This window comes from Oreochromis aureus, linkage group 9 (genome assembly GCF_013358895.1).
Source record: "Oreochromis aureus strain Israel breed Guangdong linkage group 9, ZZ_aureus, whole genome shotgun sequence".
NCBI classification, from domain to species: domain Eukaryota; kingdom Metazoa; phylum Chordata; class Actinopteri; order Cichliformes; family Cichlidae; genus Oreochromis; species Oreochromis aureus.
Window position 1 is genome coordinate 24,783,602 of NC_052950.1, and position 27,472 is coordinate 24,811,073.

Sequence of the window (27,472 nt, forward strand, 5' to 3'; positions counted from 1 at the left end):
AGCATTTAGCCATGTAGACTGTGCTGGCCCTGCGGCAGACTGATGTCTTGTCCAGCAAAGCAACAACATATTTTAATAATACAGATCTTGATGGTGCAGCACAGCCAGGAGATTCAAGGGTTTATTTAGGTGGGTTGAAGAGTCAAATGAAAACAAACTAACTTGTATATTTACTGGTAACACAATGACTGTGTTTTTACAGTATTTACAGCTATGTATGCAAATATATATATACAATATGGAAGTACGATAACAGCATGACAAAGCAAACTGTAATAGTCTTTTTGAGCCCAACGTTTTCAAATGCTTTTCAAAACTGAACTTTTTTTCAAAGGTTAACTCTTTTGTGTCTTGGAAGCTGTTCAGAAAAAGGATGAATGCCTAAAAGGAGAAATCTACAGAGAACTCCACTAGCTTCATCTTTGAGAAAAGGCTGATTAAGTTGTTGGCTGTGCAGGCATAGTTCATTTTGTATTTATACTCCACAAGTTCTCTGTTCAGGCTACTGGTCTGCACGCTTCTTCTGCATGGCTAGCATCAGTTCTGACATGAAGTCTCCACCTCCTCCTCCTCCGCCTCCTTGCGTTGGTGCAGTCCTCTTTGGTGGAGCCGGAGGAACCTTCTTCAATGACCCAGAGGTCCTCACAGCTGGTCTTAGGGTGGCGACAGGAGCAGCAGGAGGTGGTGGAGGAGGTGGTGGTGGTGGTGGTGGAGCCCCAGAAGCTACAAACACTGGGTCAGGTGGAGGTGGTGGCAAAGACACTGGATCTGGTGGTGGCGGGGGCAGAGAGTGGTCCATGCCACCAAAACTAGGAGGTGGTGGTGGCAGTGAACTAAAGCCAGTAGCTGGAGGAGGTGGTGGAAGAAAGTCTGGCGGAGCCTCTAAGTGGTCGTCAGTGGGTGGAGGTGGTGGTGGAGGAGGGAGATTGTCCATGTCAGGTGGAGGTAGAGGGAAGTTGTTTGGTTGATTCCGCTTTGGAGGGGTGGGTTTTGAGGCAGTCTTGGCAGCCAAGGGAGGAGGAGGAGGAGGGAGAACTGGGTCTGGAGGTGGTGGAGGGAGGACCTCGGCTAATGGTGGTGGTGGAGCTGGATTCTGATAAGTTAGAATAAAATTTAAAGATATAAGATTGACAGGAAGGGAAAAGATTCTTAAACAAAAGAAGAGGAGAGGGCTTGTACTAGATAAATGGTGTTGATGGCATTATGGGAAATGTAGGAGCTAGCTTCAGTTTGTCCTACGCATGGTTTGTTTTTATAGACTAAACTATAAAAACAGTCAGAATAATGGCTAACCAGTGCTTCCCTTCTGATGAAGTGCTATTTACCTGAGAATTAGGTCCTGGCTGTGGCTTGGTAGCATGACCGTTGGCCTGGTTTGGTGATTTAGCTGGAAGAGGAAGAGAAACACTCGAGTGAACTTTCAGTACAAGTGAAAAAGTTTGTGCTAATATCACTGCATCAGATCAATGAAACAATCAGTGAAGGAGAAATTGCACGTCATGCTACCTTTGACTGTGGGTGAGGGCGTTGATTGATTGGAGCTTGATGGAGTGCTGCGGTTCGTCCACACAGAGTTAGAAGCCTTTATCTCTGCTGTTTTAAAGTTTTCATGCAGCGATGCCCCGTACTGGAAGCAAAAGAAAAAGACAACCCAATTTTGTATCTTTGCTTAAGGAAAAACTGTATTTTGCTATTAAAAGCATAAGTTTTTCATATTTACCTTTGCAATCCGTATTCCAGTCACCCAAAGGTTCATGGTCCAAGCATCATCACAGCAGAGGTACTTTATGTACTGAGACTCTTTCTGGATCTGAGGATGCTGCAGAGGCAAAGCCACATAAGTTTATAAGTTTTTGATCAGTCAATCAAAAACACCACAAGGACAATGGGCCACACCTTTTAATCTTCCACAGGTGTATAAAATCAAGCACCTAACCATGCAATGTGCTTTACAAACATTTGTGAAGGATGTTTTTTCTCTACTAAAGAGCTCACTGAATTTAAGTGCTGACTTTGGATGTTCCAACAGGATGCCACCATTGCAACAAGTTCGTTTCTGAAATATCTTCCATTTTGAATATTACACGATCAGCTGTAAGTTATGTTATTGCAAACTATAGTGTTTAGAAACTGTAGCAAGACCATATAATATTACAGAGCTCCTTTAGCATTAGCACAAAAACTGTAAACCAGAGGCTTTCATGACTCCTGTAGATGTAATGTATATGTGGCAAGTGATCAGCCAGATTGCATCAATCCCACCTTCTAAATTAAACTCGTGATGTCCAAAGAAATGTTTTTTAACAACTGAAATTAACAACCCATAGCCAATTAGGACTTATTTTAGCATTGAATATAAGGTCTTTCATGTCATTCATTAAATTTCTTCTCTCCTATATATTCCACCATTGGCTGTAAATGGGATTATTGCAAACTGCAAACAAGGAATATCAGCAGTTCAGCCACAAAGTGTCAAACCGCATAAAGTTCACTGAGTGCTGAGTCACATAGTTGCCAAGTGGCAAGGTTCTGATGACTCAGTAACTGCAGAGCTCCAGATCTCCTCTGACATTAACATCAGCATAAAAACTGCGCACCAGGAGCTTCACGGTATGGATTTCCATGGCTGAACAGCTCCTGTTGGTGTAACTCTGTAAGTGGTCCAGTTCCTTTGTGTCCATTCTGGCAGATTGATCAGGATTTAAAATTATTCTAAGTTGAAACCCTGAACAGTTTTATGCACAAGCAGGGTCTCATCTTCTCATAAAAGCATTAATAATTTATGAGTCCTCATGACTGTTTTCATGCTCAGATGTACAGATTTTAAAGAGTTCAAGAAATTTGCTTTAAGTTTCCATGATAATTTATGTCCTGAAATACATTTTAATTATTACAAAGAGCCATAAGGGGGCAGCGTGGGTCTAGAAGCAGTTTGGTGCAAGTCAAATAAATAATAAATATGTATATTCACTTCCTGTTTTGTGGGATATTTCTGTTTGCAGCTGTGAACAGAAACCAGTCCTCAGATGGATCATGTAATTCAATATTAATTCGACTAGTGAGAAGGCTGATGTTCGTTTTGCTTTTGTTGTTGCTTCCATGTAAGAAGATATCCACATATGCCAACTTTCTGACCATAAACACTTACTGTAACATTAATTCCCCCCGTCTATTGTTTCCCTCCCTGAAGCCGAAGTTAAATTACCTTGTAATGACACAATATGAGTTATAGAAGCTTGGTTATTCATAATGGGGGTGGTATTAGAGATCACCTCCGGCTGCTCCTCTGAATATTTAACAGCAAATTGATGAGGCTAAATTGTTCTGTTGTCGTCCTTGAATTGCAGCAGTTTTTTGTCGGCTCATAAACGCCACCTCATCAATCTGTCAAAACACTAATTTAACATTCTGGCAGCTAAGAACAGCTTCAGCTATTACTGTATTTACTTTGTAAGTTTAACTTTAAGGACAGGAGGCTGGTTGAAACCTGGCTGGCCTTCTGAAAGGTAATTTTCTATTTGCCCTTGCAGCAGCGCCTTATTCCCTTCAACCCAAGCCTCGAGTATTTTGTCTTTCACTTGAAGCTAATTCAGTTTCTTTGCTTCTCTAAGCTCTTTTTGCTCTGCTCCTCAACATCTAGTCTAATGGGATCTGCTGATTCTAGTGTTTCCCAGACAAGATAGGGGAAAAGAAAAAAGCAGACTTTCACATCCCTTTAACACTGACCAGCAAACCATCTAATTCTTGCTTTTGCGTCCCTCAGCATTTTTTACCCTTAAATGATTACTGTAAGTACCTCAATCTACCGCCACTATTACACTTTAAAATCACTCTTAAATAGACAAAAAGTACTTTTGTGTAAATGATTACAAGAAGTAGGAAGTTTCTTAAAATTCTTGCCACTTTTAAGACTAAATCGGACAAAACGGTGTCGTTTCACTTCTTTAAATCGAAGTATTAATTGCTTTTGAAAATTTCCAGCCACGCAGGCAGCTGCAGGGCTTGCCACGCTCACCACTTTGGTTAGCATCTTTTAAATAGTGCAGCACTCAGTGTAGCACACAGTGTGAAGGAAGTTGCAGCTTCTGCGTTTATCTGGTCCACAATGAAAGGGCGTGTGGCGTGTGGCTTTGAAGCGAGCTGAATCGATATGCAGCCTTACCTTCAGCACAAAGCAGAAGTCAGTTGGAGCTTTGTATTTGGTTCTAAAGTCTTTGCTGTAGTAGACGTTTACGTTGTCGAACTGGACGAAGCAGACGAGGTCACGGGACGACTGAAAGGGAACAAAAGACGATTGTTCGGTTTGGGTTTTTTCTTTTTTTGCCATTTACCTGTTTCTGTGCCAACTAAATTCAATATCTACCCTACAGATGCAGTAGCAGGGTATAATGTGCTGCATAAATGGTTATTTGGGAGCAGGAGCTGCCAAAAGATCTGAGATATGTGGCAAGTACACTGTAGGTATCGGGGGGAGTAATAGTCCCAGTTATATTCAGTGGTGCATAACACAAAAGTGGGGTTAATAAAGCTGAAAGACTCTTAGCAGTCCCTTGGAAAGATGAAAAAACTTGATATTACACTTCATTAGGGTTTCAGTTGACATAGCAAAAATATCTCTGTATCTGTGGGGTTTTCATCTTTCACCACTCCTGTTCAGCACGTCTGAGGTCGGCTGAATCAGAGCATTAGCAGTTGGACGTGTGTTTTCTCTCTTGCGTTCTCCTTTTGACTCCTGACCTTGGTCTTCCCTTTGGGCACATAATAAATTCCCGAGGCCCTCAGCTGGAAGAGACGCTGCTTCCAGGACTTCTTTCCGTCTTCTTTAAGATGCAGCACCCCCTCGAGATCAGGCACAATGATGGAAGTCCCGCAGAAGTTCTCCTGCAGAGATGAGGAGGGGATGAAAGGGTAAGTTACTAATAGGAAAAAGTCACCTTATGGATGATGTTACACCTATAGGTTGCATGTGAGTGTGTTTTACCTGTATTAATAACTCTTTGTCCTTATCTTTCATATCTCTGAGAGTTTTCTTATCCTTCTTCCACAGATAAAAGTTCTGCAGGAACAAAACAAAGTGCTTGAATTATTGCTTTAGGGGCGGGCACGTTGGTTTATTGGTTAGGCCACCTCTTTGTAAAACAACTTAAAGTGGACCTATTAGACTTATTTACAGCTCAGTTCTTTTCTTCTTGGAATCATATGAAGAAGGTTTGCATGAATAAAGATTCGGAAAAATGCTTTTTTATCTCACTGGGCCTTGATGCAGCTTGTCGGTTCATCCTCTGTCTGAAACGAGCAGTTTTAGCTCCTCTACCTTCAAGATTTTAAGGGTTAAGGGATTAAACTAAAGGATATCATTCTCTAAAAGAGCAGAAGAAGTCATATAACCTTTAAAAAACCAAAAACATCCGGGTCTCAAACCCTTTTGTCTCTGTATGAGTGAAATACTTTGGCGTCATATCATAGTCTGAGCCAGTATGTTTTCATTGTGAGGAAAAGCCCGGAGGGAAAATCTATTTGGTAGTTCTTGTCAAAACCTCGAATAGTAAATGAATAAGGACATACTGTATGAAAGAGATCTGTCTTTTGTTGGAGGACATGGAAGACATGATGGAGTACTTTAAAAACGAGAAAATCCTCGCTGGTTTTCCAACCCAGCTGTTTGCCTCTGCCAACAGACCGAATCCATTAAATACTGCAAGATATTAAAGGGTCCCATTGTATCACAAACATGCCAAGATCTCCTTTTCTTTTGCCTGAAGCTGTTTCGCTTGATATACTGCAGTGTGGACATAAACGTAAGAGGTCGTGCCGCTTGGACGAAAAGACATTGCATAATTGAGAAGGTGAAAACAACCAGACAGCGCAGAGCTGAAACAACGTGCAGATAGATTTGCACAAACTCAGTCCAAGAATAAGGAGCCACACCACATGTCACCCAATGGATGTGTGAGATCCCACACGAACGCTGCTTATTATCAGTGTTCATTTATAGAGGTTCATATAGTTTTATAAAAGAGAAACTATTGAAGTAGACCAACCTGTGGGTTTTTGAAAACCTCATATTTCTCTGGTCTCTCTTGGAAGAGTACTTTGTTCTCGCTGTCCCTTATCCAAGCTGAGAGTGGCTCCACAAGGTTCTCGTGGTCTTCAAATGCCCGTTCTGCCAAAAGAAAAAAATAGATGTATAACCTCTGCTTTCAGATTAGTCTGGCAGTGACATTTTGATGTACTTTTTTTTAAATGAGATGACAAATTCTTTGCATAATTTAGCTTTTGAAATTCCACCATGCAAAGTCACAACAGATGAATGAAGAGGCTTGAATATTAAGATACCAAAGGGCCAGAGCGGCTTTAAGCCAGATCCGAGTGAGTCTTTCAAGCGTATGACACACATATTGCTATTTATAGTCTCTATTCTGATATGTTGTTTATCTACTTCCTAAAAAACTGTCGTTCAATATCTTGTTACACATATGTCCACAGTATCAAGTACCAAGCTAAAGTAATGAAAAAGAAACCCTCTAATTAAGTGTTTAAAATGCTTGAAAAGTGCTGGAGCTTATCCATGTGGTGCTTTATCTTACTTAATTTAACTTTATTTAATATATCACCAAAATTTATAGCTGCTGTTACTGGACAACAGTGGAAATAAAGAGTATTATTTCCCTGTGAAATGTCAAGAAAGTCTCACATGTAAAAGGATGTGATTAGGTGACTGATGAGGACAAAAGTCCAGCATTTTTTAAAATAAAAAATTGTATTGTGAGATGAGCATTTTTTGGCTTTGAACCTTCATCGGGGTCAGTTTTAAATTCAACAGAAGTAAACAAGTAGTTCTGTTTTTGTTTCTAACACAGTCATCATTTGCAAAGCCAAAGCAGCCTGAGGTTCAAAGAGCAATACGTTTCTTTTCCTGCTCTGAAAAAATAACCAGTGGTGTGAGGATATTAAAAAAACATTTAAATGATGATGTTACACTTTTTAAAATTATAATATCACAGGAAATAACTACACAGGTACAAATAACATAACGGTGTCCGGGGCTGAAAATAAAATAATTCCTTGCATGTATCACAGCTTCTGTATTTTATTTTTTGCTAATATATTTAGCTATACATGCATAGCAGCCTCTGCGAGTTCCTCCTCGGTCTTCCCCATGCTTTTAGGAACTGTAGAGTAACCTCCCACTTTTGCATTGTAAAACTGAAATGACAGAAAGCAGTCCAAATCTTCAGAGCCGGAGGTGAAAAGCACGCTGAAGGAATTTATTTTTTGTTCCCTTGTTCTCAGATGCTGGTCCTTTCGTGCAACATGCGGTGGTTCTGAATGTCATATATTATTAGCACATTTAAGTAAAGCACAATTTTTTTTTTTTTTTATCTCTGCAGTAAATCCAGCTGATCTCTCTTCAATCAACCATGAAATATAGTTTGGCTCAGCCACTTTGGAAGATTAAACTGTCTCCAGTTTACTTTCTCACACTGTCTCTGCGGTGCACTATTGTTCAAACCAGAACGCACGCCAGTCTTTATCTTTGTGCCATGAAGCAAGTCAAAACAAATGCTTCGCTGCAGTAGATCACTCCATCGCGAAATCTTTAAATCAGCTGCACTTGCTTCAAAGTCAGTCGCACAGCTGTACAATTGTCTATTTCAAATGAGCTGAATTAAGGGAGGACCCAATAAAATCCAACCTTCAGCATTTGCTGGCAGGACTTTAAATGGTACTAAACCTCCAAAACACATTAAGAGCTTTTTCCTTCTCCTCCTCCTTCTCCTCCTTTTTCCTCCTTCGCCCACCCACATGCCTGGTGCTGTAGATCTCCATCATATACTGGCCCTTTGAATGTTTAGCCCTGGTCTCAAATTATGGGTTACCAGCTGAGGCAGAGGTAGGCATTAAATAAATTGCTGCCAGGGTTCCAGACTAGTTTGACTATTACAATCATTAAATGGATGGTGTGACTTTGCTTGCTGGAGTAAGTTATTAGGAGTAAAAATCCCTTTGAACTGCATTAACCACATGGTGTTTTTCAGTAGTGTGCATGGCGAGCACATGGGTGAATGTATAACAGCGGAGATTTTCTGGAGTGCTGGTGTTGCTAGTTGAGCTCTGTGGGTGTTTATTGGGCATGATTTGCCTTGGCTTTTTGCTGAAGAAGATTAAAGGTCAGCTGAAGTGTTAGTAATGTTCAAGGGTTTAAAAATGAATTAACTGTTTCCATTTTGGAGCTGTTTGGCTGTGGAGTTAGCCAAAATCCCATGTGCCTGTGAGTCAAATGGCCCACACAGAGGAATTCTTGCATGGCTGGCACTCTATAGATCGCAGTCTGTGTGTCAGACGACTAATTTAAGCAGAGAACTATGATTTGGTTAGTGCTGACCAAAGGGAAATACGCACGTCTGCTTTTATTTTTTGCACCAGCAGCACATGCCATCTTTACCATGAGGTGCAAAAAGAAGTGGGAATATAAATCAAAATGAAGGAAGAGAAATTTAACTTAGAATTGAGATTAAAAACATTACTAAACCCTGCAGTTCCTCTAATGGCCACTTGAGGCTTGCTTTAAAAGAAGAAGACACACATAAATCCCCCTCCCCCGCACACATGAAAAACTTTCTAGTTGATTCAACGTGTCTGGAACATCTTTCCGAAGCCATGTCTCTGTCATTATCATGATGTAATGTGGTGACAGCCAAAAAGCTAATGCTGAAGCTTCAGAATGGAGAGGCTAAATCCAGTGGCTGATGTAACATGCCCAAATTTGCAGTAGAAATGCATGCCTTGTATAAAAATCAAACAAACAACAACAACAACAACAACAAAACTCTGTATTGTACTGTATTAACTGTACAAAGGCTTGAAATTTGCACTGTTTGCTTCAAATAACAGGTTGGTGATAACATTAGCATAGCTGCTATCTACATGCTAAGTGTCGTTTCATCTAATTTGTCACTTTAAGAGCATTTGTGTATAATTATTTGAGAAATGGCTTGTTGTGAATTTAATTTCCTTCATTCAAGAATTGTTTTCCAGAGTTGTTAAAAGTGATATTTTAGTACTTTATTACTTTCTTTGTATGCCACTTATAACTAAATTGCAGGTTCAGTCAAGCTAGTTAGCTTTAGCTGATACCTTCAGCATGATATATATGAGAGTCCTTCAGTGATTTATTCCATCCTTACTCAGAATAAAGTCTTAGTTAAAAACTTTATGTTTAGTTTACATGTATTATACCCTTTAATAAACATATTTTTTTGAAAGGAAACAAGTGTTGTGAAAAAAAACTATAATGATGATATCTCCAAATCTGATACAGCCTATTATTCTGTGCAACTGTCCTCTCATGTTGTCAGAAACGTGTATTTATTCTCTGTTGAAAGCAGTCATTAATAAATTTATCATTTTCTTGTTTCTGAGTAATATTTTCTACACACTGCAGTCCCCAGCAAAATAAGATATTATTAAAGTTATATAATTGCGATGAATGTCTAAAGATGTAAACTGCAGTCGATTAACACGTTCTTATTCTTCATCTTCAAATTTAAAATAAGAAATTGAATGATTCCAAGCTTAGCCATTAATTTTGTGCATCACAGCAGCATATAAAATTTCTTGAAGGATTTTATTGCTCACAAAAGTTAATGGTTTTACTACCAGTATTTGATTAAAACTGCTACAGGATGAAGTAAAACAAATCTCTGTGCATGATATAGAAAAATGGCTACTTAAAAACACCAATTATCTCTGTTAAAATCTGATAAAGTTGTAAGAAAACACAAAAAGCAGATGGTACCGCCGATGGAGGTGCAGCCGACGTAAATATAGCACAGACAGCTCAGACGGAGGATTGAGATCATAAGGCTTCTATTTCCGCATGACAGGGAGGATGACTGACAGTGTCCGATACAGCAAATTAAACCCACCTGTCTACACTCCTCGTGTGAGTGTAAGCAAGAGAGCGACAGAGAATATAAATATAAAGGAGAGGAGGAGGGCAAGAAAAAGATGGATGGGAGTAAGATCAGTGTTTCATTGTGAGCTCGGTGCAGTTTGGCTGCCACCGGGCCAATAAAAACACAGTCCATCATCTCGACCAGGATGAAATATCCCACCTTGTACAGTGAGTGTATATTTTTGTGTGTGAGTGTGTTTGAGACAGTTTGACAGTTCATATGAAAACACACTGAAGTCTGGTGTTGTTAACACAGTAATATACCACCACTGTGTTTTTCTGGTTTTGTTGATATATTTGCTGCTCAGCTAGTGCTTATTGCCGCGGTGTTTCTGCACTAAATTACCCAGATGTCACTTGTCAGTGAAGCGGTGTCAGCACAACTTTGACATCTTTCTCTGTATTTTCTGCCAATGTCATTTAGGTAGTTACTCATTCGTGCGATCGAGTTCTTTGATTTATTCCAAACTGCTCCTCGAATCGCAAACGTCTTTTTCTTTGCACTGAAAGATTTCTTATTTTCCCCCGAAAATACTTAACCTGTCTGCGGGTTTTTAAAACGGCAAATATCTTATGAAATAACTACATATTGAATCATGGTGTAATGGTGCCTTAAAATCATTGGCCATAAAGGTTCCATCAACACTGCGGCTGCATTTCCCATCAGACTCACTGCAGCATTTTTAAAGGTACATATACTATATATTTCTACTAACAGACACTGTGTCACTTACCACAGCTATGCTGATGACACACAGCTTTATACAGTACCGTCTCCTAGAAATATGTGACCGAGCTATTCTGCATATAGTGCCTGTAACTTTTGCTCAGTTAAACTTAGTAAACGCTGATATCAGTCATAGTATCTAAGACTCAGTGGGGGAAATTCCCCACAAAGTCTAATTGACTAGACTTACCATTAACTAACAGTGACTGAGATTTGAACTTCAGACTCCTTACAGGGTTCCTTCCTTTCTGACTCTTGTAATGACCAAAATTTACAAAACTGACATAACTTTTCAGTCATTATGAATCAAAATCAGTGACTTGGCCCATTAACTCATTCAGAGAACATTTTAAAAGGTCAAGGCAAAGGGTCATCTATAGAGTTTTTTGGTGTGACATTATGCTCAAATATTGACCGTGATACAACCACCAGTCTGTTACCCCTGACCAGTTAGCAAGTGGCTGTTGGAGGATGCTGGCTGATAAAATTGGTCACTAAAAACCTCCTCATGATTGCTGTAGTTGCTATGGCTGTCCATAGTTTGCATGTAAGACATCGACTTGTCGAGCAGTAGTAAAAAAAAAAAAAAAAAAGTGTAACAGAAACCAGAAACGGAGAATCACCTTCAAGATAAAAGCTGTTTCTTAGCCATACTGTCAACACATTTCAAATTGCACAACGGTTTCTGTTTCTGGTTTGTGCTGCACCTAGTGTCACTAATGCTCAGTCGTTACTTAGCAAGTGTTTCCAGACAAGATGGTGTCTTGATGCAACCACAGCAATTTGTTACTGACCAAACCAGTCACAAGCATTTTTTGTCAAACGGTCAGGGAATATGTATCTTTTTCTAGCAACCGATGGTTGTCAGATAATTTCAAACCGGTCATCAGACGAAGTCATTTGACCCTAAAGGAAGTTAACACCATCAACATAGCACTGTATAGCATCTACTCCATGGTAGCTTACATGCTATATTGTGGTAACTCACCAAGCTGCAGTTCTGGGTTGGTCTCACATATGCTCCAGTTCACATTGCAGTCACAGTGAGACTTCTCAAACATGTTGTCCAGAACTTCCCTGACATTCTGTCGCTCATCGACCATCAGCGTCTTGGAGCTGCCATCATTCATTAGTACCTTCACCACCAACTGTCAAACACAAAAACACAGCTTTTTAAAAATTGTTTTTTTTACCTCACAAGCACAAAAAATATCAAAGTGATGTTTTCTAGTGTTCTAGTGATTTGAAAAATTCATTTTTTATGCCAAACTGACTTAGCTTACCTTAGCTTACCAAAGCAAAAGAGTAAAAGCTTATTTTTACTGTATACTTCTTGTAATCTTTGAACAAACAAGCACATTCTTCGTCTTGTATACAGAACTGCATTCACAGACTTCATAGAAAGCCATTTACAGTACAGATTAGCATTAAAAATATTTAGCCTGCATCTTTTAATCTAACTCCCAGCAAGAAACAGAGCAAAAGGTTTAAGGTTTTCAACATGTTGGACAGCAGCAGGTGTAAGACATTAAATCCAGCCTTTATGCACATACAGCTTGTTTGTTTGCCAGTTTAATTACAGGATATGCACAGTAAATGGATGTTTCTGTCTCCTAACGTTAGCTTTACTGGAAGAGTTCGAGCATCAGCACTTCTGTCTTCTGATTCGAGCTTTGCTGTAATTTCTTCTTCTTGTCTTTTTGCACTCTTAGCATCTCACTCAGAGTGTTGGATGAGATTAATTTTGCCCCAGAGCAAAGCATTTTTTTCCCCTGCAGGCTCATATGGTTTCACAGTTCCTCTCATTTGGTAAGAAATCCTGCTTTGGAAAAGCTGAGGAGTTTCACAGCACTAAGGTCAGCCAGTTGCTTGCTTTTTGTCATAAAAATGGGGGTTTCAGAGATGTTATCACAAGAGGATTTAGAGCTTCAGGTCACAAGTCACTCAGTTTCACCCTCCCTTGAAAAACAGTCGGGTTTTGACATGTGGTTGAATGAACTATCGCTGGAAATTTAATTTTCCTCCTAGCACTTCCTCTCCCCAAGATGCTATCTTATAAAAAATATCCCCAAACATGCTCAGAAACCAGTGGGCCTATCTGAAACTTGTGGTGCTCTGACCACTTTATACTGAAATTTCTGGAAGTGCACCTGGCACTTCTGTATCTCTTCTATGAACCCAGAGACACACATCCATATGAAAGTGGCCTGTGATTCCTCAGCTTCCACACGCACACATGGCTTTTTGGAAAAACTTCCTTTTTAGTTTTCACTTCTAAGAATTTTTAACTACCATCTTAACAGGGAACTAGGTCACTGTGAAGAGCCAAATCACGAGTAAAAGAGTAAAACTTGGCAGTGGTATCAGTCACAGTCATCTATGATAAAAGAATGGCATGCCATCTGCATGAAACTAGTTTGGTTTTGTGTAAAAATTGCTGCTCTGGAAGTGTAGCTTTGCATGCAAGAACACATGTCTGAGCTTTTGAATGCTGCTTTGAAGATGAGAAAGTGTCCACATATCACCCCCAAACAGGAAACCACGCTGTCCTGCGGGATGTTGGCTGGATGAAAGTAACCATCCATTACTGTGATTGATGGCTCTTCCAAAAGAGAAAAAAGGAAAGGAAACCCAGGCTATGTTTGACCATTAAGTCTTTTACAGTAATGTTCAGGTAGCTGTAATTCTATACGTCTCTACTCTTGCCAGTGGATGTCAGCTCAGAGGGCAAAACAAGAAGTCGGTGTTTGCTTGTCTTACCTTTTTAACTTTAGCTTCCTTTAGCTTCTCAAGAGCGAGTTTGATTTTGTCTGCCTTCATCTGCGCCTCGATCTCCTCCTGAATAAGATGTGCACAGGGATGAGATGGTACATGAGATGGTACATGCTCACCAACATCACCATTTTTTTTTTAAAGAAAAGTACAATGTAAGCACCAAAAAGGAAAGAGAATCAATTAACAAACTTCACAATCATAAAGAAAATGTGTTAATTCACTTTTTAACAGACTGACGACCTTTTTAGGGTGTACCCTGCTATAATCTAGTATTTGTTTGACAATATCACAATTATTATCTTTCAAGGAAAACTGTTTTTAATTTAAAATAAAGGTTGCCAAAAATTCCTTTCTTATCATATAAAGTCATGAGTCACAACAAAAAAAATCTTGCAGTTTTGTAAAAAAAAAAAGAAGAAGAAAGAAAGCATGTAAAAAAGTTTGGGTCATGACAAAACCACTTGTGACATTAGTGAGACATATCTGTGAGTCATTTTTAACGGGGCTAATGACGAGGAGGGGGATATTGTACATCAAAAGTGTACAACACAAAGTTCCCAGCAGACATCTCCTGGCTGACAACTCTGACTTAATTGCATTATGTAGTATTACTCCATATAATGACACTCTATGGGGTGTTCTGAGGTTAACAACATGTGTAGGTTAATGAGATTACTGCAGTTCACTTGAACTAGGAGCAACCTCAGTGACGCACTCTCAAGGTGTGATTCAATGTGAAAATGACCCACTAGATCATTTATGAATACTGTTATGACTTATAGCTCATTTCAGTGTAAGGCAGAATGTAACATCTGTGCTAATAAATGCATGTAAAGTATATCTTCACCTTTTAATGAAGCAAAGCTCAACACTAGTACACCAGTACCAACACTGGAAGCTCAGAAAATTGAGCTTTCTATTATTATCTACTGCTGTAAAACTGTTTACCTTAACAAAACCACAATCTCTTCCAAACACTAGTCAAGTGTTTGGGGGCTGAGCCTATCATCCCACCTAGGTCCTACTTTCAAGTGGAACCACTCCTATGTGTAGCCTCAGGTGTGCTTACATGTGTAGTTTCAGTTTCAGGCCTTAGAAACAATACACGATGTGATTGTTTGGTTAGAGATCTTTGTGACTCATTAGTGACAGACTCAAAGTCTTTTTCCATAGAACCAGTTCCAGTCAGCTCTATAGCTCTCATCATTATACATCATTTAGGAGGTTTATCTTGCATAAAGCTGCATACAGATCCAATGATTATGGTTAACTTTTTCTGGCTGCTGTTTGTAGCTTCATATTTTACTGTGCAAAGACAGTCGTATCGTTGTCATTAAACTCTCCAAGAAAGTAATGACACGTACTTCTAGTTTGCAGAAAGGGTCCCAAGGGCGAGTCAGAAGATCAAACTCTAGCAAGTCTATCTCTGTGATGTAGCACTTCAGCATTTTTCAAGAGGTGTAATGTCTTGTTTTCACTTCATCCCCTCCTGTGTGGGTGTTGAAATCTCCATGCAAGACTTCCATCTCGGACATTAAATCCTACCTGCTAGATCTCAATTAACTTGGGTTACTGTTTTCTCCAGATGCAATCACCCGTGAAAATCCTGACTGCAACTTTAATGAACTCGTCCACGTCTACCTTACAGTGACGCACTCGCTGCCTCAGCACAGCTGGTGTTTTTACCTCAGACAGATGAGGTAACAACCTCTGCTAAAGCAATAAGCTCCCGTCTATCCCCCCACCCCACCTCCAAAACTGTCACATCTTACCTCCCTTACTCCAAGCCCAACCTTTGCTATTGATCCTGTTACACTTTTCTCATTGCCGTATGTGTTTGATCTGTTCCAGACAGACCCTCGGCTGTTTCGCCTCACACGTCTCTGTAACTGTAACAGATGCCTCCATCCAGGAACGACTTTGCTATGATCTCACCGTTAAGAGCAATACCACTCTTCCAGGTTTCACAAAAACATACAAAACTCATCTTAAATTTATGTGCTGGGAACTGGTGATGTTTTTGTTGTAAAACTGTCCTGTCACGCATGGCTTATAAAGCATTTACTCATGGTAAACCAAGACATGCGGCGAATAAAAGAAAGATTGTGACGTTGTTGATTTGTTCTACCAGGAGCTCAACAAACGGTCTTTCCTTCTGAACTGTGGCACTGCCCTCGAAGCTAGCTCTCTCGAGCCATGATTAATGCTCTCACTTCTTAAATTTCATGTAGTCAAGGGTTGAAACTGCACTTGCAGAATTGCTGCATGTGGGCTGACTCACCACTGTGGGCTTTGCACCAGGAGGAGGTGGAGGTGCTAAAGAGGAGGCAGCGGAAGGGACAGGAGTGCTAACATTGCTGCTGCCGCTTCCTGCAGATGATGGTGAAATGTGCGATGGGGCAGGTTCAGTGCTCAGGCCCTTGGGCGGTGGTGGGAAGTCTGGTTGAGAGTCTGACGGTGCCTTCAAGCCTTCTATCTCCGTTGCCAATTTCTCTTCCGTTGCATTGAGGTCGGCCATCAAATCGGCCATGAGTGCGTCCAAGTCATTGCCCTCCAGTTCATGAAGGGACTCTGGTGAAGCAGAAACATTTTGTCAGGAAATAACTCAATAGAGAACATTGTTGGATAGAATTTTCTTTTGTTCCTTTTTCAAAATAATTTGCCTTTTTCCCTAATTATGAAGAACTTTCCTTTTTTGAACAAGTTCCCCTTTCGGTTGTGTTTTATTAAACAAAGTCAGTGAAAGCAGTTCTTTCATTTTATTCCTCATTCACGTTCCCAATATTGCTTCACTGAGTAATTAAGTTTCAGAATTTAGGAGGAAACAGGAAGAAACAGTTTTGTCTGCATGCAAATTTTAGTTTTGCTTTTTGAAGGCTGTCCTGTATTTAGATTCATCAAAGCATTATTAAGTCAATACATTTATTAAGAAAAGTAACTGTATGTTACAGACCAGTCAAAATAATTTGTATTTGCTGATTTGGAGCGACTGCAAACTGGATTACTTTGTTTTGTCTTAAACTTACTGCTATGAAAGCGTCCAGCTATGAGACCATTCTCACTGAGCTAATGTGTGTGACTGTGGCTCTTCAAGGTAAGGGTTCCTGTGAACTGCTCATCACAGGAAACCAAAGACAATAAATAAATCTTACTATAATAATAGTAAAGTGTTGAGCTCTGTATGACCCTTTATTATTTATGTATCTCCCCCTAATAACTAGGCCGGTCTGCATGAACATCGTCCCACACAGAGCACTTATAGCATCTAGTTGCGCGTGTGATGCTACGTTTCCAATTACAATTGCATTAACGGTCGCTAAAGTTTGCATTCGAGACAGAATTTTGTTCGACTCACCGCTAAATACAGAAACATAGAAAGAATTTGAAGAATATTTTTTGAAAAATAATAGCATGTACTTATCTAACTATCTTTGTGGGATCATGTGAGGATCAAACAGATAACATCTCACAATTTCTTTGACCAGCCCCCCTTTTTTCGAACCACTTTTCACGCCTCTGGTTAAGCATTAAACCTTGGTTCAGGAGGCCCCGATATAGAAATAGATCAAGGTTAGATTAAAGATTTTGCACATTGTTTTGATGGTTACATTTGTAGCCAAATACATATGTGTGTTGATGGTGAGATCGAACCCTACACATGGAGTGGAGCAGGTAACTTTTAGCAACCCTTTAGCCCAAATGTGAAAGCAACTTATTAAATCTACCTCTCACTCTGTGTTGCACATATTCTGGTCCCCAGTAATACATTCGCTAAGTTTAAAGTGGATGGCATTAACAGTTTGCACTCGTGCATTTGGGCACAGCCTTGCTGAGCTGCAAGAGCGCATGTAGATTATAGTCTTTTATAAAACATAGCCATTTGTTGTGATTGATAGTTTATTTATATCAAGGACATTTTCCATTTGCAAAGTCCTTCAAGGCAGGCATTTGTTATAAAGTGCTGCACAGCCTATCAACCCAATCTGACAAGATTTAATGGCATTTACAATGAATGGAGAAAAAGGGAAAGTTAAATGCTAATACCAGGTGATATTTTGACCTTGTTCTAACATTATTGCAGCTTATTTTTTAGCTTATTAAAGCCAGAGGCAAACAGTGAGTAATTAGACTTTAATCTGTGCCTTCAGTTGCCAGGAAGTGCACCTATTTTATTTTTTATTTTGTGTATTTCCATGTTAGTTCTTGTTAATTTGAGCAAGCACACGATACATCCCACCCTTGCACAACTCGGGTGTTGACACTGCACAAAAGCTCAACGCCCAGCTCTTTGTAGTGTTTCCACACATAATGTCAAAATGTGAAGTCACCATTCAGGTCAGTGAAGCCGATGGAGTAGTTGACTTCCTTCTTTGTGCTGGATAGAGCTTCAGGGGGCACCGTTTCCTCTCCAAGACTCTGAGACAAAGAATGAAGAAAGCAGTGTGGTTGTAAGAACGCAAACACAATTTCTGCACAGCCAAAATACTTCCCCACCCCCCACCACAGAGGAGCACACTTTTGTGTTTGAGCGCTCTGAAACCAAACTGTCCTTAAACATTATGACAGAGGACAGAGTTGTATTTTTTTTTCTTTTGGGGGCTAAAAGTGAGAGTGTACCCACTGTATGAACAATATGACACCCCATCTTGGAAGAACTGAGATGGAAAACATTAAAGTGATCGGCGGGGTTTTTTACTAAGAGGGAAAAAAAAGGCGTAATCTTTACTCGGTTGGGTTTTGCCATTTAACCCACCCTTCCAGAAAAGGGTGGTATTTATGGTTCTTAGATGACCACAAAGTGTGTTTCGTCCCAGTCATGAGCGTCTCAGTTAAGGATGGTGGGTTTTTGTTACTTTGTCATCTTCTCTGAAAAAGAAAAGTATCTCTAAGTCTTAGGCGAGATAATTGATCACGGGCAGCTTGAACAAAAAAATGTATTTTTGTCTATGTGCTGCATGAACATTGAGATTTATGCCTTTCATTAACAGAAAATGCGGTAGTGGCACAAGCTCCTCTGCTACTTTATATTGGTATTATATTAAATCCTGTCATGTTTAATACATTCTATACAATATAATTTAAATATATTTAAATTTAAATAGAGAAAAAGAGATGAAAAAATGACACCCGCTTATTTCAGATATTGGAAACTGGAGGAAAGATGAAGCAGAAAAATGTATCTTCAGGGTGTGCCTGGATACACGTCATCCACTCCTTCTTTCCTCTTTCAGTTCTTGGTTTTGTCTTTGTTTTATTTTGTTGTCACAGCTACAACGTGTCGATTTTGTAAAGTGCTATACACACCAGAACAGACAGGAGCAATCACATTATTCACCCAACCGAAAATTAACTACATATTCAGTGTTTGTTTTTTGAAAAGATGGCTCTAAGGGTATTTTGTGCTATAAAGCAACAAGAATAGAATAAGTATATATAAAAATATATAAGCAAACAATGGCTGGTAAGTCACCTGGGTGAGGAGGTCCATCTCCCCCAGCATGGCGCTGAACATGGCGTCAATGTCGTCCATCTGGTGAAAGAATCAACAGTAGAATCAGATATAGAAATTATCATTATTTCCAATGTGACAAAATATAATCTTTATATTAATGGGCTGCACTGATTAATGAAGATGAAAGAGACGGTATGTCCATTTGCATGGGTAAAAGCAAGTGCAGGCAGTGAGTGCTGATACAGTGCTACTACTTTACTGTGAAGTATTTGCAGATGTAATATGTTTCCCCAGGTTATGATATATTGCGAAACATGTCCAACCCAGACTTGAAGGAACAAAGTGTGTATGCATAACTGCAGGCAGTCATTATTTGCCAGAACTTGTTGTCTCTTGTTGGAGCAAGTGAGTGAAGCAGCGAGTAAATATTATGTTGCCTTTTCTGTCATATTCAGAGTTGACTTTTTTAAGCTGTCAGCTGTGTTCTTTAGTAATCTGGATTTTCAAACCACCAATATGATGATTTTAACTTCTTCTTTTAAATGCCATCTTCCAGCTGTTTTGCTTTAGATTACTACACAGATGCCAAATTAAACCAGTGCCAGCTTTTTTTAAGGGAAGCAGTCGGTCTCGTGTATTGAAATCATGCTTCGTGTTGTATGATGAGTGTTTGTTTGAATCGTTATACGAAGAAGAAGAAAAACTGCCTGCAACATACCGATGCCTAAGGAAAGTGGAAGAGCATAAAGTATGCAAGCTTCCATAATGTGCTTAGCTCGAAATTGCTCTAAACTGCTGATCAAGTTTCAAAATGGACTCATACATCAGGCTGGTACAGATTTATATACATCCCCGATGTGGATGCATGAAGCGAATTGTCAGCATAATGAAGGTTATGTTTTTCATTTTAAGCAGAGTAATAGCCCGAGGAGCCACCGTGGTCACTGCCTTTTTGAAAACCACTCCGAAAGCCTCGCTTGAGATTTACATTCGTAATTATGCACAGTAGGCCGTCTCCCCTGCACGTATTATTTGAAGCCTCTTTTCTCAAAGCAAATGTTATGATGGTCTGGAATGTGCAGTCAAAACAGTCCCTGTTTTCTTATGCTGGTACATGAGTGGTACCACAGAAACACTGAAGGTGTCAGTGGGAGTTCATCCACTTAAAGTGGTGCTAATGGTAGCTTACTTTATACTGGTTACATGTGGACTCTCCTAACTCTTCTGCTCCCAGTATAGCATGTTTCTGATAACAACAGCTGTACTACAAATTAAGCGCACCCCATAAGTCAATGAATTATAGAACCACCTTTTCTATAATCTAATAACTTTATGTTATTAGCAGCAATAATATAACATTATTTTCTGCATGACTTTATCAGTCTCTCATTGATAAAGATGCAACTTTGGCCCACTCTTCTTTACATCATTGCTTCAGTTCTTTGAGTCTGAGGACACTCATTTATGCACAGCTCTCTTAAGGTCTCACCGCAGCATTTCCATCGGGTTGAGGTCTGGACTTTGACTGGGCCTTTGCAACACCTTGATTCTTTTCTTTTTCAGCCATTCTGTTGTAGATTTGATGCTGTGCTCTGGATCTTTGTCCTATTTCATGACCAGATTCGAGCCAAGCGTCATGTGTCGGACAGATGGCCTCACACACTCGATCATACTTCTGTATACAGAGTGGTTTGTTCAGATGCAAATTTTCTAAACTAAACAGTGCTGCCATGCTGTTTTTAGATAGAACAGGCTTTCTCCTGGAAACCCTTGCAAACAAGTCTTTTGCTAACTTATGCTAACTGACATGCTAACCGTGGTAGAGTCTGAGGTGTAGCTATTTTTGGGGTTTGTCTGAGTATTGCATGATCTGACATCAGGGTGATGGTTTGCTGGGAAGATTATTTAAAAGATCCCCTTGTGAATAATCTTTCTCACTGTAGATTGCTGGACTTCAGAGTGTGTGGATATGGCCTTGTAACCTTTCACAGGCCAATTAAACAACTGCTTCTTTAAGATGACCGTTGATGTCTTTTTTCCATTGGCATTGCATTAACACAAACCTGAATAGTCCAGATCTGCTTTTATAGACGTGCTCACACTTGCTCATGATCAGTTAATCAAATGCATTTGGTTAGCAGCACCTGGCTGCTACTTATTAAGAGGATAGCGGCAGTGGCCTACTTTTCACATGACTGCAAATATATTTTTACTCAAGGCTTGTGAACATAAGGTGTATAAGGTATGACTGGGTAACTGCTGAAGCTGTCACTACTAAATTAATTGATTAGAGGAGTTTCGTGACCAGTAAACCATCTGGACTCACTGGTTCCACCTTCTCACGTTCTACTGACCTGAATGCTACAAAATAACAAGAAAACATTTGCTTGTGCCTGATTGTATTACCAGAAAGATTGCAATAAAATATATATTAGTCATGATCCCCAGAGGATTAATCACAGATTTCCATGACTTTTACTACTTATCTATTAAGTATCTACTGAAGAGATTGAAGGGAAAGATATAACTATTCTTGTTTGACATGCAGACTATGCAGTTATTAATTAATTAGAATGAGTCTGAATCTTTAGTACATTTAGCACCATCATCAGGTCAAAAGATCTCACTGGTCAGAACTTGTACATTTGTGAAACAATATAAAAGAAGAATATGTTCAATTAATGCTTTCAGACAGATCTTATCCTTCTAACATTCTGAGATAGGGTGATGATAACAAACACACCCAGCTTATCTAAACATCTCGATGTGAGTCAATGTGAAAAAAACAGCACCACTTTGCATAATGTTTTATAAAGGTTACTCAATATCGTAATCTGACGTCACAACGATGTCAGCATGGTGCAGCGCAGTTACTGACTAACACCTGATTCACTCTTAATATGTTCATGGTCAAAGCAATAAAACAAGTGTGAGCTTTTTTTCTTTAAACGCTTTTTAATCAAGACATCTTACCAGCTAACCCAGGTGTTGCTAGTTTTACTTATTCTGACAGACTGTGATTAACCTGCATAAATATAAGCTTCGGTTCACCTCAGGTCAGTTATAAATTGCTGGGGTTAGTCTCAAGTTTGGTGTGGTTAAACTGATTAAGAAACCGATGAGCTGTACTTGTTTTGTGTCTCAGTCAGATCTCATATTGCAAGAATGCTTAGCATCACACTACCCTATTATGGTGTTTTTTCAGCCTCTGTATGAGTCTTTAGAGGGTGACTAAGCATGACAACGTGTATGAGTCTGTTATGTAATGGATTTTCTTCTTATTTCTGACTGGTTTTGTAAATTAAGCACTAATTAAAAGCGTTTCACGGGGCGTGCAACAGGAAAGCTGGGGGTGGCTGCAATCTCTTTTGTTAAACCACCCCTGATCTAATTGGTTTAACTCATGCAATGAGATTCTCTGCACAGATGTTTGCATTGCCATCCTCTAGTCTTTATCTTTTCTCTGCCGCTGTGGTAGCGTCCATTAGAGAGGAAAATATTGGGCGATTCTGCAGAGTTTAACTCCCTGCTTTCACTCGTCACAGTGTCTGGAATGTGTTTAATGACATTTAGATCCAACACGAAAAAAATAAATTGCTGGAATTTAATTAAAAGACACAGGAGTACATCTCTCATTGACACTGTGTAGGAGACAAGAGTGACTGATTGTGTTCCAGGAAAGAGTTTATACAGGATCAATACTGTTTCAAACATCTAACAGATGCTGCGTGTTGGAAGCTCACGAGAAACTGTTAATCTTCTGGTGTCATATATCAAATCGCACGGTTCATAAACTGAAACGCCTCTGCGCACTGATAGAATTTGTTTGCGCACCATAATTTCCACGTGACGTACATATGTGGGGCTCACTGCTATAGCACGTGAGCGCAATCCTCCACCTTTTACACAAACGGTTTACCCCCAGGAGGAAGTGGTAACTGGTAAACTTCCTGGAACTTGCAATGTTGAAATGGTATCGGAAATGGTGACACAAGCAGCTGCCTGCAAATTTCATGGTACTGTTTCCTCAGTTCTCATTATGTCACTTTTTTTCACCTATACGTGGTCGGCATAAGACGTTTCGAGTAAAAGAACGCACCATCTCTGAACGTCTGGTGCTACCTTTTGTCAGTAGTTTTAATGTCACTGAAAGAGAAGTTTAGTCAGTCGATCAGATTTTGCTGGGAGGCTGTGTTTTGACACCAAATGCATGAAATGAACCGCTCCCAGATTAGCAAGGAGAAGTGAGAAGCGGCAGGAACAGACCGTGAAAACAAGACGGCTTCCGCTGGTGAAAACAAATTGACCCAATTTTAAGACACTCCCTCAGTGCCTTAGACGTGTGCATTCGTGGAGTGATATCTCAGACACAACGTGAGAAATGGACTTCTTCTGTGCTATTTGTAGGTGTGATCCTGCACCTGATATACAGATAAAGGTGTTAACCTCAGAGTCATTGCAACGCCACTAGTATGATTATGGGTGGACTAATTAGGTTTTCTCAAATGTGACCTTAAGGACGGGGGATTCTGAAGCTTGAAGGTTTCCGAGCTTTGTTCAAAGGTGACCAAATCCACCTTTGAAACTTAACTTTTTTTTGTGAGAAACTAATGAATATAATGTACTCATGACTTTATATTTTCAAGCTTTAGGGGATGAGTTTGGTGTACTTTGGCAGAGCTTACCAAGCTACAGTAGCTGTTTGTGAATTTTAAAACAAGCAATTTGTCAAACACAATGTTGACACGTTGTGAAATATACCCAACTTCAGCATCTACTTTACTATAAATGGAAACATAATGAATAAAGTCAGTGTTGTATTATATTAAATGAGGCTTTAAAGCGTAACATTTTGCAACCAGAGGAGTCGCCCCCTGGTGGCTACGAGAACAAATACGTTTTAGATCTGGAAGCTACACTGATTATTTGTACAGTCTGTGGAGTATCAATCGACTATTCTCAGAAAACACAAAAAATCCTACATTTGACCAAATACTCAATAATACCTCACAAGGAAACGGCCATGATTAAAGCACCGTTTAAAATCAGACTTTTAAAGGATTTTTAAAGAAATCTGGCCAAAGATTTTATCATCAGTAACCGGAAAAAACTGGAAACTCGAAAGCTGAAGACCAGAACAGCTAAACTATTCAAAGTCACCCCAGTGTCCTGTTTATGAATGAGTAATAGCTCTACAAAGAAACCAAACTAATAACACCAGGAATTTTTCCTCTGCAAGCTCTGTAGCTTTATGTGCCTTTCAATATATCAATTTACCGCAACAGAGTTCATGTTTGTGAACTTCTAGTCACATTTTCACACTTTCGATTCACAAAACTGTGTCACTATCTCTTCACACTCTTCACTATTTTATTGTCACACAAGGGGCATTTGTGACCAATCGGCGTCCTTAAATGTTATTGTTGGGCATCAAATGAGCGCATTGTGAAAAGTGGCAACTGTACTGTTGTACTTTTTATAATAAAAAACAGCAAATCTAAAAGCACCTTATAGCTTATAGCTTCTGCATTCCTCTAGAACACTCCCCTCCCCCCTTCCCTCCCCCAATAATCTCAAATACATGTCTCAGCCTTTTACATGCCACACATATGTAGCTCCAGGGTAGAAAATCAAAAGCAGACATCAACTCCAGTGTTTACCATAACATACAGAAACTCTCCCTCTTATGATCAGATCATATTTCCGTGCTTGGCTCTTAAGCAGATGTGTTTACAGGACTTGACTTGACTTTTTGCAAAGTAGGCAAATTAGAGGTTGAGTAGCAGGCACAAACCAGTGAAGAGTATGAAAATGAATAATCAGAACCCTAATGTTTGCCGAAGCAGGTTTCAAATCAGACTCAAACCTACTACAATCAGTACCCTTAATAAAATGTCTTGCTTAACATCTCTAAGAAACAGCAAACAGCCCCTCGACTAAAAGCCTTTTAATCCGTCGCTCTGAAAGCAACGCGTTCAGTTATACTCATAACAAATTCACTTCATATTTTTGTGACATGATTTAACGCCAAAAATGCCAAAAGCCAAATATACAAAATGTTCCCGTCATCAACAACAAACTGACAGCACTATTAACTTTAATATAAGAGGCCAGCCCTATTAGTTTCATGTGGTTATTGAGTCATACAGCACTATGAGACGATAGCGGGGTCCACCCAGTTGGAAAGATATGAACTTATATTCTTTTCACCAAATTAAAACATTTATTTATTTATTTCATGGGGAAAAAAAATCTTCTAATAATTTCTTTAATTTCTCGTACTATTAAATTTAAAACCTTTTGAGTGTTTTTATCAGAGCGCGCTGTAACTCACAAACTTTGACAGGATGTCTAAGATTATCATCTGCAACATATCTCTACACAGCGTTCTCAAGCTAAATTATTCTGCTGTAGCTGAATATACATATATTACAAACAAATCTCTCATTTATTTTTTGTTTGTTTTTCAGCACAACAGCGACCACAATCCTCACTTATAATGTGCTCAAACATCAACGAACAATGTTCTTGCTCTGCGTTCGGAGGAAAGCAGCTTCTGTTGTTACCGTTATATCCAAAGACACAACATCCAAGTTAACAGAGATGAAACTCACCTTTTTAAAATGTGTTAATCCTTTGTTTCGCCACTAAGTTTCAAGATAACAGCTTCATGGACATCAGTTCCACTTCGAAAAACTATTCTCTAATTAAGCTCGACACCAAAAATTAAAGTCACATGCAGGCAGATTTTGGGTGTGCGAGTGGATTGAAGATTGCATTTGTCTGACTGTTGGCTTCTTCCTGCTTAACGCGGAAGTTCAGGTCTAGACCTGTCATTGCATTCCTACTACAGAGTTCAGCACTTTCACAACACTCTTGTCTGGGCAGCGTTGATCCATCCCCTCCTTAACAGTGCTCCTTATCTGCACTGTACTGTAACTGTGCCAACGGGGACAGAGAGGGAGAAATCATAAATGTGTTGTGGCTTCTCACCAAGACTTTGAGGGTGACTGACAGCCACTCGAGCAGATTGGGAAGTTTTTTTTTATTGAAAGAAAAAAGAAATGCTTCAGTTGGATCGAGAGAAAGGCTGAATCAGCGGGAGGAATGTGACGGGTCTTGGTTAATAATTCACCTCGCTGAAACTGATTTACAACAAGTCTGTAGACAGGAGTGGCATGCTGTAGTGGTGAAAGACACTTCAGCTGGGCTTTACTTGTCTAAATTCTTGTGAGAAAATACACTTGCCTAAATGAAGCGCATTATTTGCTGTACAACCTCTAACACACCTCATAAATGTAAGCAGAGTGCACTAGAATACATTAATTTACATGAAATCTTCTACAGTTAAAATCAGGAAGAATTGTCTTAGGGTAATGGTGTGGTGCAACAAATTCAGTTATCTTTAGGAGGAACCAAGGAGAGTTAAACTGTCAAACTATGAATAGCCTCTGGCTCTGTTATCTGACCGTGCAGACACAGATAGCTGTATTTATTTGCATTTCTCCTTGAGTCATCTTGGGAGGCCAAAAACAAGATTTCTGATCTCTTTTTTTATCCTCTTTCCACCTTAAAGGGAATTCACATACAATATAAAAAATGAATACAAAATTATGCCTAACAGAACAAATTATCTTCATTTTTACTAATATTGACACTTCTAGGTCCCATTTCCCCTCAAGACCAGCCTGAGCCACGACAGCAAAGACAGACCACCACTGTGGCAAAATCCCGTCATCATATGGTAAAGCTGAGCACCACAGGGAGAAATCAAATAACCTTGAATGCTTCCAAGAGTCTTTCATGACTCGTGATGTATTAAACAAACACCCTGGGTACAAGCATGTGTCCCAACCACCCTCATTTCCTCATTCTCTCAGGGTTTGACAAACAGATGGACACCAAAGGCAGCCTCCCATTAGCTCTAAACATCTCCCAAACACAAGCACGCCGGTGCCTCGGAGAACATTTCTCAAATAAATACACTGATTAACGGTTGTGGAGCTCGGCAGCAGAGAGCGAGGTGATTTTTTTGTCTGCTCCGCCGTGCGTTTGCGCTCTCTCCTCGGAGACTGAGGGTGGTCCAGGAGAGCTGATTCTGATAATGTTTTTTGCCAGCATATGTTGCAGCTCATACATCACAGCACCGAGCCAAGAAGCTGAACGAGATTGTTATTTTTTAGTTATTTAATCAAACTGTGCGCTTAAAGGGGGGATCTGCAGTGTCGAGCCTTGAGTTCTACTGCACAAAGAAAAGTCTGTTGGCTTGAAAGTTGCAGAACTGCATATGGTAAGGTGTGAGGTGTGGAGCATTCTTTTTAGCCATTAGTTTGCATTCTGAGCGCTCCAACACACCTCGAGATACATTTCTTGTGCCTGAGCACTAAAAGGAAATGGGGTGATAATGACAAAACCAGTGGGCACCTTGCAAAACCATATGTAGTGCTGCAGAGGAGAAACTGTCACTGAGATGATGTGAAAAGTGATGCGTACAGGAGTCTTTTAGTGCCCTCTGTTTGTTCTTTGCTGTACTGTACATGCCAAACATGACTGAAATCAG

At 39.7% G+C, this 27,472-nt stretch overlaps 1 protein-coding gene across 1 annotated transcript; it reads right to left on the reverse strand.

Annotated features, from left to right (window-relative positions):
* Window positions 1-91: 91 nt before the first annotated feature.
* On the reverse strand, window positions 92-25,729 carry LOC116324987 (amyloid beta (A4) precursor protein-binding, family B, member 1 interacting protein). The gene is made up of 14 exons (XM_031745787.2): window positions 25,527-25,729; window positions 18,931-18,990; window positions 17,789-17,876; window positions 15,742-16,031; window positions 13,446-13,523; window positions 11,674-11,833; window positions 6,042-6,163; window positions 4,982-5,056; window positions 4,738-4,881; window positions 4,163-4,273; window positions 1,721-1,819; window positions 1,507-1,627; window positions 1,326-1,387; window positions 92-1,093 (listed from the first exon to the last, which is right to left on the reverse strand). Exons 2-14 carry the CDS (start codon window positions 18,988-18,990, stop codon window positions 503-505), a joined length of 2,001 nt encoding a protein of 666 aa, XP_031601647.2. The 5' UTR covers window positions 25,527-25,729; the 3' UTR covers window positions 92-502.
* Between the last annotated feature and the right edge of the window lie 1,743 nt (window positions 25,730-27,472).